Here is a 13,515-nt window from a genome sequence, read left to right as displayed (position 1 = left end):
GCTATACAGCAGTTTCGGTAAAGCGACTTGATTGCAGTGCTCCCTGAACAGCGCCACGTCACAGGATGCAGTGACAGCTTCTCGTTTCTGTACTTGCCCTGTTACGCAGTAGCTTTCGAGTCGTATCGCGTCACGAGTCCTGGAAACGCGTCGGTTCTGCCCGCACTCTACCGACACTCGAGGTCGCTCGCTGCTGTTCCAGATAGTGCGCTATGCACTCCCGATAGGCTCTCGCTTCCTGACGACACTCGTCTCTGATCAAGCCGCCTCTGCTCAAATAGCGCTGTGTACAGGATATGTAGGCGTCGAAGAGAGCTTGGCACGCATCAGACGTCGAACCTGCAACCTCATCCTGCGGTTCACCGTGCCCAGCGTTTGCCGTTTCGCGGTCCTGTGCAACCGTGTGGCGCTTCTGGGCCATCACGAGGCCTGTTCTCGCTACGCTTACCAAACCAAGCACCGAACAGAAGCCTGGAGACCTGCGCACGATGCTCCACAACAGCACCGTCTCGGAAAGCGGAATAGCGACACCAAACACCAGGTGAGCGCTACCTCAGAACCAGCACCTCTTCTCGAGAACAGGCGCTTGCCCAAATGTCTCCCGGATGTGTGCAACCTCGTCACCGTACGTTGATGAGAGCCCGCAGGGGTTTACAGCTCCAGGAAAAACAAGTGCACCCGCATGCGAAGCGCAACTGCCTTCGCTTTGCAAATGCTTCATGCGGCAAACAAGCTCTGCCATCGACTGGATCCGATGAAGTGATTCCACTGTTCGGTAGTATGAACAACACGGCTTCGTCTGCCGTAAAAGAGCACAGCTGCATTCAAAGAGGAGCATGCACAGACCACTCCACACGCTCTTTCTGTTCATCGCAAGTGCCGTAGCTGTCGTCTCTGGAGCGGTGCTGCACCGGGCCTGGGCGCCAGACGCTCAGCGCGTCTGCTACCTTCAACACGCTATTCCCTTTCGCGTCTTAAACGCACTCCCACACGACGAGACTACGTTTACGCAGGGTCTCTTCGTTGACCCCATCAATAGCAGTCGATTATACGAGTCGAGCGGGCTTCGTTTTCGTTCGAGGCTGCAACACGTTGAACTACCAACAGGTCGCGTCCTACAGACAGCGCGTGTGGAACCTGCTAGCCTCTTTGCCGAAGGTGCTGCATACCGCGCCTTCGACGATGCTATCGTCGTCTTGACCTTGAGCGCTGGACGTGCCCTAACCTTCGATCGCACGGAGCTCCGATACCGTTTTGGGCAGGACATTCCGTACGGGCCCTCGGGTGCCTGGGGTCTCGCTGCAGTCCACTGGGACCACCTGGCAGCCTGCCCGGGTGCGTTGCGGCAATGGACCTGCTCCGACTCGGAGCACTGTCTTCGACGAGATGAGGAGCCAGCTTGCTTCCTCATGAGCAACGGATCGAGCATCATTACAGTGCGACATCCCCGGACACTAGCATGGCTCACGAGCTTTCCCGCGTTACACCATCCCTGCTCGGGAGAGCAGGTCTCGTCTCTGAACGAACTGGAGGTCGTCATGAGACCAGCTGCAAATCGGCCGGAACGCTTCCCCGAATTATGGGCAAATATCTGGCTTTCAAGCAACATCGTTGTTATGGATATTTGCGCGGGTCTGGAGCGTCAGCGTCATGCGCTGTTTGTCGGTGAACTGAACCTGTCGGTGCTGGCACTGGAGCGAACAGCGCAGGGCCCGTCACCGGTGCACCCCGTACATCCGGATGCAGTGCTCAATGGGATTGCCTGGGATGCGAATCGACCACGAAATCTTTATGTTACGGGCAAATGGTGGCGCAAGCTCTACACCTTGGAACTCGGCTTGCGTGAGCATGTCGCTGGGCATACCAGCCGTGGCGCTGCGAGGCATCAGCGAGCGCTGCTCCGCCTGATGCGTACTTTGCTCATCGTTGCCGTACTCGTCATGGCAATTTCTGGCTTGGTTCGGGTGCTGGTACGAATACGTCGCCGGCTCGCAGATGGCTTGACCATATCGCGTACGCAAAACGACGATACCTCCAGGAAACTAACCGCTGAAGTGCAAGCAACACGTGAATTGGTCGCTCGTAAAATGGCCTCACACTGAAGCTGTCCCGTCGACGGTACGCAGCGGACAGCGTCTGGGTGCACAGTCTGGTGCAGTTTCACGTGGGTGGGTAACAGATCGCAATTCCGTACGTGAACGATGTCTCAGGTGCTTCTCCTGTGTGGGGTCCTGCTCGCTGGGTAAAATTGCCCGAACGATTTGAAGCTTTGCGACGGCACGCGTCATGACCGCCAAACGCTGTCAACAGAGGGTGTGAGCTGCAGCAACCTGCGACCGTACGTTCGCGTGCCGTCGCCGGTCACGAGGCTCTGTTCGACTGGCGTCTTTCCTGAAGGCGAAGCAGCAGCCGCTGCCAGTGCCTCGCACCTTGCGTGGGCGTCACACAATCCCAGGTTCGTTTTATCTGAACACAGACACGTCGGCCATATAGGGACACTCGGCTCCTGCTATGGCTCTGTTCGCCCGGCACGCTGTCCATGTGACCAAAGAGTAGCGCCCGCCAGGGAGTCCGGGCCGGTACCAAGTCATACGTCGAAACGTGAATCGTTCTGGCGCGCCGGCATCATGCACCAGAGTTTCATGCCAGAACAGGCGACAAGCCTTGGTTCCATGAATATGCGCAAAATATATCCCAGCTTGCATCAAAGTTCTATATTCAGGAGGTCCTCTGCAGTGGGCGCATCGCCAGCGTACTGACTACGGTACAGCATCCAGAGTGCCCCGGTATCCCGTTCAATGAGCGCAATACCACCCTGTTGGAACGCGTCCGGAGGAATCATATCCCAGCGCTGACGCTCGCCTTTCTGAAAACTGTCCAAGATGTTCTGTAGTGCAGGCAAGTTGAACGTTGACAGAATACCGCGTCGGAAACGTAGTGCGAGATACGAACGACGCAACGGATCTGTGTATACCGGAATGCTCGCTGGTAAGGGCCCAAGCGTTGCATCCGTACGGAACTTGGCAGCTTGCTCCGGAGTGCCGCAACCTATCACCATGAGCCGCCACTTGCGCTCTTGTCGAAAGGCTTGTTCACGGGCGGCGAGCTCTTTCACGAGGCGGCGACAAAGCACGCAGCCAAAGTGCCGCGGCCAGATCACTAACGTTGCTTTCATATCCTTATCTTCTGGTCCGTAACTCCCGACAACATCGAGCAACTGGTGTTGTTTTCCGTCTGAGTCGTAAACGACAAAGTCGTCGAGTTTTCCAGTGGGCGCCATTTCACGCAAGACCTGTGCGAATGACGGCGGCTCGCGGCTCGCTTGAGCGCCGGGCCCTCCGCTTTTCGGATTTCGAAAGACAGTTAACTGGGCGTTTAGGACCTGGCATGCCCCTGGTTTGACGGGTTTCCGCCAACCTTGCACTTGCAACTGCTGCGTGCTTCGCGAGGCTGCCCAGGTTGCCGTTTGTGCTCTGTGCAAGTTCAATGCACAGTTAGCGGTTCCTTTACGCCTCGAACCGGACACGAGTAAACATGTGACAAACATGAGCGTTTGATTGCTATTTCAAATTCTTCTTTGGGTGTAGTCGACTATCGAGCGTACGCAGGAGCACCCACACACACACACACACACATATACAGACAGCGTTAAAGGTCAAGCCCTAGACGCTGTGAACGGAAACGAATCGCTCGACGGATCTGGACGCTGGGCGCGGGCGGCCTCAGCGGGTAAACGCACGACTGCCGATGCACACGAACAGTTCTGCCTTGCACTTGTCATTTTCAGACCACAATGGAAGAGCTTCACTATACGGACTCGAGTGTACACGTTCAAGTCAGGATTTCTTGCCATTGTCGTCAACAACAGTCAATGGAGGCAAGGTATCTGACGGCTTGATTTTCCTTGCTCCACCAGCTACGTCTTTCATTCGCGTGGTATGCGCAGCGCCTCCAGCTCTATTGTCAGCAGCCGAAGCATGTGGATAGCAGCATGAAAGTTCTGATGTAGCAGCTCGCGAACTTTGGTCGCGCGTTCCATGCACGGGCGGTCGTTGCGAACGATACTTCGCTTGCCATTTTGATGATCATCATCTGCGGCAGCCGTGCGCGCTTTCCAGGAGTGAAACGTGGACCTCGCCGGGTGTTCCCGGATGCGTGCCGCAGCTCATGCTCTGAACGCCGCCTTGTAGCTTGCGTACGCTTGCTCTACCGTTTGCTACATACGCTTGACAGATCCAGGGGGCTCTCTGGGAGGCGCTGCCCCGTTCTCGCGCTCAGTGCGGTACCCTAGGAAAGCGGATCTCTTCTGGATAAGGCATCCAGTGGGTGCAACGTCTGCTGCATATGCGAGCGTACGCTGTCCGGTACGAGAGAGAGGATTTGTCGAACGAGGAGCTGCCCGTGGTGGCACAGGTACCGGAGGGAACATCCAGGCGGAAGGCGATGTCGAGAACTTTGCAATTGTGTACGCGTGATTCATGCAAGCTGGCAAGACATGCTCCATTGGACGCGATGCCTGGAATGACTGAGGTCCGAGTCCAAGATCCTTTCCCATACAAACAGAAAGGACAGGGAGCCTCAAGGATGGTGCCCGATGAGACCGATCATGATGCTATCGTGGAATGGCGTCTCTTCGATAGCCACTAGGAGAGCAGAATATGTCTATTGGACCGCATGGAATACTCGACTTGCCAAGTTCATTGAACTCTATGCATGAATTTTTGAAAAGTCTTCATGCGAAAAAGTGGAGTATGATTCCTCGTCAATCAAGCTGCGAAAAGTGTCGAGTCCAAAATTTCCGTTGATGCAGATATGTAGACAGCTCGGAGTGTATGCGTGTTTTGAGCGTTGTACAAGTAAGGACGGAAAAGGTATGGCACTTGTTCATTTGCATGGGATACCTGTATCAGTTATTTTACCAACTCGTGTTCAATAACTCTGCGAATCATCTTGATTTCAGAGACATTACGAATTCCCGCGGAGACGATTCGAAAGAGCGACCCCAGCAGAAGATCGAGCACCTTACAAGTATCTACGAATCCGTAATCTCGCACGGATGCAGTTTGAATGTCGATGTTGCACATCTAAAAAGTTCGAATACATCAAAATTCAGAAACATATCGAGCGGTTCCGTGTTCCAGGTAAGGGTGTAGCGACGCTGAAGCGCAGTTATGTACAAAAATGGTCCAATATGGACAGCGCTTCTGCGCTGAACCGCAAGCCGGGCACGACGTTTCAGGCGTATTGCGCGGGCTCGAGGCGTTTCTCGCGTGGACGTGAGCGGCTGGCTCAGTTCAACGTTCTCGCACCGTTAGGATTGCTTCGTTCTTCAGCAGCTTGGCCATTGACTTGCCACGCACAAAACCGAAGGTTTCCTTTAAGTGAGCACGGGAGACTTGCAGCTACTTCGCACGTCCGTTCTCGGGCTGAGGCACGCCTTACTGTCGCACGGGGACGCTTCTGGAGGCCCTTCTCTGACTGGCTTTGCTGTGTGTACTCCTGGTCAAACGGCGCTCTGCATCGACCAGGCGGTTCTTTGTTAGGGAAACCGCGGTTCTCTTCACAGCTCAAAGTTTCAGCGTCCTGTTCCGCTCATGTACGCACCGCTGGAGTTTTTAGATCGGACGTTTTCGTTGTGCAGCGGGAGCGACATATGCCCCAGCTCGGACGGTGACAACACCGCTGCACCCATGGACCTGAGTCTTGGGCGAGTTCGAGTTCCTCGCGGAGCAAGCATCGCACCGAGGTTGCGGGACGTTCTACGGGACGAACAGAACAGCTCCTTGGTGAAGTTTTTGCACGGGACAACCACTTTAGCGTTTGTCTTCCGCGATGGGATTATTGTGGCCGTCGACTCGAGAGCGTCTATGGGCCAATACATTGGATCTGGTACCGTGAAGAAAATCATCGAGATCAATCCATATCTGTTGGGCACCATGGCGGGCGGCGCGGCCGACTGCTCATTCTGGGAGCGCTATCTCGGAATGCGATGTCGTCTACACGAGTTGCAGCACCGGGAACGGATCTCAGTCGCCGCTGCATCCAAGCTTCTTGCCAATATCGTTTACGAATACAAGGGCATGGGATTGTCCATGGGCACGATGATTGCGGGCTGGGATAAAACCGGCCCGCAGCTTTTCTACGTCGATAGCGATGGTGTTCGTTTACGGGGGACACGATTCTCAGTCGGGTCAGGTTCAACATTTGCTTACGGAGTTCTGGACCAGTTCTATCGCTGGGACATGGATGCAGCTGAGGCTGCGGAGCTCGGCCGACGCGCTATCTTCCACGCAACCCACCGAGATGCTTACAGCGGCGGCTACATTAACGTTTATCATGTCAAAGCCGATGGCTGGGTCAACTTGTCCCATGATGATTCTGGCATAACCAAGTACGCAGAGTACATGGGCTTCCGAGCACAGACGGCACCAACGACGGCATCCACGGTGGATACTGGTGCCGCATCCACGGATACGATGATCATCGAGTCCTGAGCCAGTTGGGCGATTCCCGTGAAATCTCGCCAGTGGTGTCGAAATCGGATCTATGACGGCCTGTCATGGGCGCGAGTGCGCTTCTAAAGTGCTTGCTGGCGCGTGTCGTAGCGGATCCTGGTCTTCCGTGATCTCATGACCGTGAGTGCGCTCATAAAGTGCTTGCTGGCGCATGCAGTAGCGGATCGCACCAGCATGCGCACGGCAAGTCTCGCGAGGTTTTCCCTGCCACCAACGAGCATGTCCATGCCTTATCGATGAAACCTGAAAAGCTTCACGACGATAGCGTGTCTGTATCTACACCGACGTGTAGACGCCTCCCAGCGTATTTTGACCTGCCACCTGCTATCGGTTTCGGTTTATCCCTGCACACTTCGAGCCTTAGCGGCTGCCATACAAATTTAGATCGCGTAAGCTCCGCGGGTCTCGTCTTCAGCACCGCACATCGTCTGATATTGATAGCAGCGTTAAAGGCTTTGTTTACGAACGCCATGCTTGCAATACCGTTGGTGGAACGTACCAATGCAAGGATTCCTAGAACTTGCGCCTTCTGCGCCACTACAGTCCCGTCATCGTCACATCGGACAACCAACTTTCCTCGCCTATCTCCGCTTTTCCTCGTCTTCTTCTTCTTCTTCACGACTTGCTCTTCTTCGCTTGCTGGTTGGCGAGAAGAGGATGTTTCCGTTTCTCTTCCGACACCCGGCTAGACCGAGCCTCCAGGATTCCCGAATTCCATGTCCATACCTGTCCCATAGATGTTCTATTTCCTTTGATGAAAGCACTTCAATATGACCCAGGGAGTGGGGCGTCCCGGAGGCAGAAGCACACGTGGACGAACGAGGTACTGTGCCCTGGTGTGTCACCGTGTCCTGAAGGATTCATCAATGCGCTCTGTAAAGTGATCATTACGTTTCACGATAGAAAACACTCCGTCGATGCGGTTGAGCCACGGAGCGTACGGAGGAATGAAAAGCTGATCTGCCCCGCGGGAATCGGCAAAAGCTCGAAGCCAAAGAGAATGGTGAAATGCCACGTTGTCCAGTAGAGGGGCGTTGCTGGGCGTCAAGGGAAAAGTCCTCAAGGATTCGACATAATGGTTGGTGCCGTTGCGTGAGCCTTCTCCGTGAAAGCGTCTGAGGCCGCCAAATATATCCACTGCAGATCGAACAGATGATATCCTCGTTCTCTTCGACTTCATCCGTATACGCAACGGGCTCCCTAGCTGCGAATACCCATATACGCGCCGACGGTTTCGTTCGATGCAGGTCTCGTCGACTGCAAAAAGGAACCGACGTCCCTGTGCTTCATATCGATCGTAACCTTGCAGGGACTGTGTCGTAGTTGCGATTTCAGCAGAAGTTGATCGTGCATGAACTAGGATTCTTTTTTACGACCGCATCTCAGTGTTTTCAGGAGCACAGCGACAAGCTGGCGAGATTCAGATACGCCCGCGATAGCAACTATCGTCGCTTTCTGCTTTTCGTACGGTGATCAATGGGTCGTCCACCACCATTGACCGCAAGCAGTCTTTTAGAATATCGGTTGCTGACGCGGAACGCGTATCCTTCTTTTTTTCCGTGTTCCTCAACCATCTGAGTTCTGTGGTACGACGGACCTGAATACGGAATGCAGTACTCTGTGCACTGTTCAGTAAGGAACGTACATCCTACAGGCAATTCGTCTGCGATCTATACGGTATATTTCATGGGGATTTCGATCTCATGTTCGGCACTGCCGAAAAGCATTCTACCAGACGCAACAGAGGTATTACCAATTGAATCGCAAGACTTCGACAAGCAGCATATCACCGGGTTACGAGGAACGCACCGCCGGATTCACGGCGACTTGGGATCAGAAAGGACTCGCTGCGTCCCCAGCTTCGCCAAACGCTATCCCATTGTGATACCATCCATCAATATCGTCGTATTTGCAGGAAACGACGCATCCTCCGTGGTCGTCAGCAGCAATTGCCTTTCCGGTGACATCCAATCAGATGCAGCAATTCAGCATCATCCGTCATTCCGTGGTTACATATCGGACACAGCGTAGCGCATTGCCCCCTTGAATACAAAAGAACATTTTAGTTGAATCCGAAAATTTCATGCTGCCGTGTTTAGCTGTGGACACTCGCCATTTCCGACTCGTCGGATCGCGTGTCCTCTGCTTGCGATGCGGTAGACGCACTATTTTTGTCTTTCGACGCGATGAAGGTGATCTCATTCGGCAAGATTGACGGGCGTGGGCGAGTTCGAGGCTGCTGCGGCTTCTCCAGATGTGTACTACTGGACGAAGCGGACTCAGGCGCGGTACCGTTCACGAACTGCTCTGGTGTAGCTGGGGAAACCATTCGCGGTTTCATCGGCGCGATTACCGATGGAGTACGATCCGATGGGGCAAGGGTCCTCGTGTGTCCCTCTATCGCGCGAATATTTCTGGTACGCGATCGCTGCAAACCTAACCGCGAGCGCATCTCTGGGTTCAGCGCCTGGTTGCAGAGTACCGCAAGCAATATGAGCGCACCGCCGGACGCGCCTTTCATGGACATACTCTCTCCAAGTAGTGCTGCTGAGAACGCTACCGCAAAGAGGGGCTCCAAACAAAAAATGACCGCCGCTTCCTCGGCGCTGACTTTGCTAATCGCAACTGTCTGCATCATGACCGCAAGCGCGGTTGTAACCAGACCAGTATAGAGGAGCGCTCCCGCCACTCCAGAGCCGTGATCTATCAGGATCTGTGCCAGACTTTGTAAGAGGTCTTGCATGGTGGTCCCGGACACGAAAGCTGCGCTCAGACACCATAGGCCACTGTAAACCGCTACGATTGTCAGGTTCAGGGCGGCAATCTCCAATGGGTGTCCTGGGAACCTCCGGGTGAGCTTTTCGACAATCATGAAGCCTGCACCGAAGCATACCGCCTGCAAAAACGACCACAAATCGCTGAGCGACACAGACGCAGAGCCATCGAGCTCAAGGAGCCCTACACCAATCGTGGCCAAGAACGCGGACATCCACGCCCGCGGCTCGATGCGTTTGCCCAGGAAAGTTCTTTCCATGAACGGAACCAAGACGACGGTCAGTGAGCACAGAAATGCTGACTTGTTGGCATCTGTGCCGAGTAAACCAATTGCTTGCGTAAAATAGCCGGTGAACACGACAGTCCCAAGACCGAGTACACCGAACAGAAATTCAGAGGTACGTTTGCGTAAACGCTGCTCTACAGTTGCTGACGGGTCTTCCGTTCCCGCTACCTCAGGTTGCGGAGCGGCGTTTGCATCCGATCCGTGCTCCGAGGTCGGAGTTTTGTCGTCAAGGAGGCGCTGAACGGCCCTCCAGGTGAACGGTGCCATCGCGATTGCCGCAATACCAAACCGAACAAAGGCGCCAGCGGACACATCCAAAGAGTCCGCGTCCCCGATGAATTTTACAGTTGCAAAATTCGTGCCCCAGATGGCCGCAACGAGCACTAAAAGTCCACGCGGCCACAGATACTCCCACAGCGACAACGCCTGCAGCGACTTGAGCGCACGTTTCCCAGTTCCGGCCTCTACGGGTGCGGAACTGGTCTCCACCGGATTGATTAGGGCCCGTTCATTTGCATGCTGAGGTGTTTTCGCCACAGTTGCACTGCGTTTGTTCGTTCTTGAAACAGGTCCGCGCACTTCCTCCGCTTCAGCATCGGAAAACTCCTGGAGGTGCAGCGTCAAGCTCCGCGCGCAATCCACTCTTTTTGCAGATACGTAAAGCGGTCGCCTGCATAGCTTCACCAACGTGCGTGAACCGACTGCGTCCCTACCCGCGAGAGTGGCGTGCGCTCCAACGCAGCTGATTCTGCTCGTCAGCGACGGAAGCAGCGTCGTCACTGCCTCCACGAAGCCGGCGGGCGCCACCGACGTCCTCGCAATCACTATCCTATCAAATCTATGGACGTCATACCTTAACATAGGGCCTAAACGCGGCCAAAAGTTCCCCTAAACAACGTCTACGTGCGTCAGCCTCTCCTGAAACTGTGCACACACTACCCCGCCTGCGGAAAGTGAATACCATGGTCCAAGGCAGGATGGATCACGATCGCCTGCGGCGCTGCGCACTCCTGGCGGGAATCATCTGGACACAGGCGCCGTCGAGGAGCATTTTCAAGACTATGTTTCTCATTCGTCAGAACGTTTACTTGTACATGGATGTCAGTTTGTGGGATGGATATTGGTAATCGGAAACTCGTCCATCATGATGCATCATGCATTCACGTTCCATTTCGGCGAGTTCCTTTCGGATACGCTTGTCGTTCCGTAGGTTCTAGCGTGCGCCGAGTGCCTGCCTTGCTGCACCTGCAATAGCGCGTATACCGCTGGGGAAGATGCGTTAGGGCGACAGAACCGCTTTACGGTATCGATGAGGGCATCGGCTGGAGGTGTAGTTTGCATGGTGCGGGATCGGGATCCATAATCATGCTGGGTGCATGCAAGCTACTCAGACAGACCTACTGCCAGCGGCAACGCGAAGCGCTATACCACAAGCCGACAGCGACCAGGGCGACACTTGGATGCAACCTACCCATTCCTAGTCCGTGAATGAAATGCGTGATGGACGATCTGTACAGGTCTTGCCACAGCACTCGGGTCTGGGAGCAGCAGGGAGCGCAGGTCCGACATATTCGTCCGGCTGGTGGGACTCTCCGCCTATGAGGTAAACTTTCGAAATTACGGGATAATGCTCCCTTTTCAAAGCTTACCGTGAAGGTGGCACGGAATTGTTATCGAGTAGCTACTTAATTGTTAGTATTTGTACTTCCGGCACAGTTGCAGCTAGTTAGCGATTAGTCTCTATTCTTTTTAGGCGCTCTCAAGTCCAGTGCTGCTGCTGGTGCTCGCTGTATACAGCGATCAGTAGTGAACGCATGTGTCGCATTCGAGTCTATGTATATAGAAAATGCGCGCCTGTGTGTACGCATGCATTGCCATGCACACGGCGCCAATGAATGACGTCACGACCAGTGCGGAAAAAAGCACGCCTGGTGCACCATGCGATGACTCAGCCTGTACATCATGCCGATATTCAAACGCCGTACGTGACGTTCCCTTACCGCAAGCTGTTTTCACCATAGCTTGCAGTAATTCGTGATATCCGATGGAATCGGAGCGCGGGGTTACCTTCCCATAAATACTGCATGCATTTCGCTGTGAACAGGTTTGGTGCCGCATGCGCTGCTGCAGGAGATCCTCGACTCGGGCAGCAGCAAATGCTGCGCTCTGATCGCCCCCGGTACCGGAATCGGATTATCGCTCTTCAGCACCAGAGAGGTACTGGGGATTCTAGTTACTGCCGGTTCCGACCTGGTGGGCGCTAGAGCCTATATCACGCTGCTGGCTATGGGCGTTCTCGAATGGCATACATTCGCGGCCAGCGTTTCCCGGTCACGTACATCAGTTGCCGATTTCTGTCCCAGGCCAGTCCATTCAAGACATCCACTTCATGGCAAGGCAGGCAATGCTCGGGTAAGAGTAAACCGCGCAGGTCAATCCATCGTTTCAGTTCCCATGACGCTGGATCCACAACCGCAACATAGTCACTGAAGAAAACGTTGCACCAGAGCTCGTCAGTATCGGGAATCATTTCGAGATCGTTCAGGTACCACAATGTCGGGCAAGAGCGCGAGAACTTGTACGGACTCGAACGGACCCGAACTTGGTCCAGGATCTCGAAGGTGTCTGCGTCCACGATATGGATTCGGTCGGTTCCATTACTCGTGTAGATGCAATGGCGATTGGAATCATAGGTTGCTCCCCAGCCTTCGAGATCGTACGGTATTTCCCGCACCTGTTTCAGCGATACACCGTCGTAGAGGAAGGCTGTGCGGGTCAGCCACGTGAGCTGGAACAGCATCCGAGTGGGTCGTGGAACGAGCGCGAGGCCCTCAGCGAAATGCGGTGCCGGGACCTGCACACATTTTAGGACTTTCCCTGATAACTTGTGAACGCAGCGCAGTGAAGATTCCCCCACAAGACCGGTGGACTCGTAAAAGACCTCAGTCGAGGTTTGCAACATCGTCCACTCGGCCTCGTCTGGGGAATGAATCGGCGCCTCAGCGTAGACGAGGCCTTGCGTGAACGCACTCGGGTCGTGTGGATATGACTCAATTATTTCATAAGAACTGACTTGAGCAGGCGTTGAGAACAAGCTCATACTTACGTGCTGACGGAGAGCGCCCGGTTGTTGTACCAAGCTTCCGAGCTGGCGGAGGTGCGAACGCTCCTCACCGGCAAGAAAGCACGACTTCCAGCGAAGCAACACGCTGCAACTGCTGCTGCCAATACGACACCCAGCCTTGCAGAATGTTGCACGTGCCCAGGGAAGCGTGCCAGCAGAGCGCTCCCGTAACCTAGCCACTCGCCGTCGTGACGACTGCAACGCTCCGGGCGGCGACGCGCCCACGTGCAACCGGTAGCAGAACCTTGGAACGACCACAAAAGCGCTGCAGTCACTAAGCATGGTCAACGCAACACAGATCCCGCGCAGGGCACTCCATCATTACCACCGACACCGTTCAAGAGTCAAACGCTATCTAACTCCCGTACTGTTGTGGCGAGCAGCTAACCGCAACCTGCAGCAGTCGATACTGACGGCGCTTGCGCACGACGGGCGTACGCGCCCCCAGCGCTGCGGTGTTCAAGTCGTGACCCGTGTGTGCTGGCGCTCTCTAGCATGTCGTGATTTCGTCGACCACAGACGCAGCTCGAACGGACGACAAGCTAGGTGTGTACGATGCATCCCCCGAGTGCTAACTGGCGAGCATCTCCACAGAGGTCAGTTTGCATGCAGGCGTACGGCATCCTTCGATGGCAAGCACGCCAACAGTTCTGTTTCCCATTGAGCGCGTAAGCCTCGCTGGATGCACGCCAACGACATTTCCACACAAGTTTATACGTTTCCTTTTCAGACATTGGAGCACTCAGCGTCACTTTTCTTTCATGGTGTAAACTAAATGGCTCTACATTGATTCAGCGAGGCACCCGAGTACCAAG

At 54.7% G+C, this 13,515-nt stretch overlaps 6 protein-coding genes across 6 annotated transcripts, besides 1 other annotated feature; 2 read left to right on the top strand and 4 right to left on the bottom strand.

The window, feature by feature from the left end:
- Nucleotides 1–684: part of a sequence feature (possible transcribed region) that runs on past the window's edge.
- Nucleotides 685–836: 152 nt separating this feature from the next.
- On the top strand, nt 837–2,102 carry CYME_CMO151C (hypothetical protein; the record flags this gene model as incomplete). The annotated part of the gene is made up of 1 exon (XM_005537497.1): nt 837–2,102. One exon carries the CDS (start codon nt 837–839, stop codon nt 2,100–2,102), a length of 1,266 nt encoding a protein of 421 aa, XP_005537554.1.
- Nucleotides 2,103–2,704: 602 nt separating this feature from the next.
- On the bottom strand, nt 2,705–3,547 carry CYME_CMO150C (hypothetical protein, conserved; the record flags this gene model as incomplete). Its single annotated transcript, XM_005537496.1, has 1 exon — nt 2,705–3,547. One exon carries the CDS (start codon nt 3,545–3,547, stop codon nt 2,705–2,707), a length of 843 nt encoding a protein of 280 aa, XP_005537553.1.
- Nucleotides 3,548–5,594: 2,047 nt separating this feature from the next.
- On the top strand, nt 5,595–6,494 carry CYME_CMO149C (20S core proteasome subunit beta 5; the record flags this gene model as incomplete). Its single annotated transcript, XM_005537495.1, has 1 exon — nt 5,595–6,494. One exon carries the CDS (start codon nt 5,595–5,597, stop codon nt 6,492–6,494), a length of 900 nt encoding a protein of 299 aa, XP_005537552.1.
- Nucleotides 6,495–7,356: 862 nt separating this feature from the next.
- On the bottom strand, nt 7,357–7,695 carry CYME_CMO148C (transposon; the record flags this gene model as incomplete). Its single annotated transcript, XM_005537494.1, has 1 exon — nt 7,357–7,695. One exon carries the CDS (start codon nt 7,693–7,695, stop codon nt 7,357–7,359), a length of 339 nt encoding a protein of 112 aa, XP_005537551.1.
- A 915-nt stretch (nt 7,696–8,610) lies between these two features.
- CYME_CMO147C (unknown permease) lies at nt 8,611–10,437 on the bottom strand (the record flags this gene model as incomplete). Its single annotated transcript, XM_005537493.1, has 1 exon — nt 8,611–10,437. The coding sequence occupies one exon, from the start codon at nt 10,435–10,437 to the stop codon at nt 8,611–8,613; it is 1,827 nt and encodes a 608-aa protein (XP_005537550.1).
- Nucleotides 10,438–11,860: 1,423 nt separating this feature from the next.
- On the bottom strand, nt 11,861–12,982 carry CYME_CMO146C (similar to glutamine cyclotransferase; the record flags this gene model as incomplete). Its single annotated transcript, XM_005537492.1, has 1 exon — nt 11,861–12,982. One exon carries the CDS (start codon nt 12,980–12,982, stop codon nt 11,861–11,863), a length of 1,122 nt encoding a protein of 373 aa, XP_005537549.1.
- Between the last annotated feature and the right edge of the window lie 533 nt (nt 12,983–13,515).

Source organism: Cyanidioschyzon merolae, chromosome 15 (genome assembly GCF_000091205.1).
Source record: "Cyanidioschyzon merolae strain 10D DNA, chromosome 15, complete genome".
NCBI classification, from domain to species: Eukaryota; Rhodophyta; class Bangiophyceae; order Cyanidiales; family Cyanidiaceae; genus Cyanidioschyzon; species Cyanidioschyzon merolae.
Note: the sequence above shows the minus strand (reverse complement) of the source record. Positions and strands in the feature narration are given on the sequence as shown.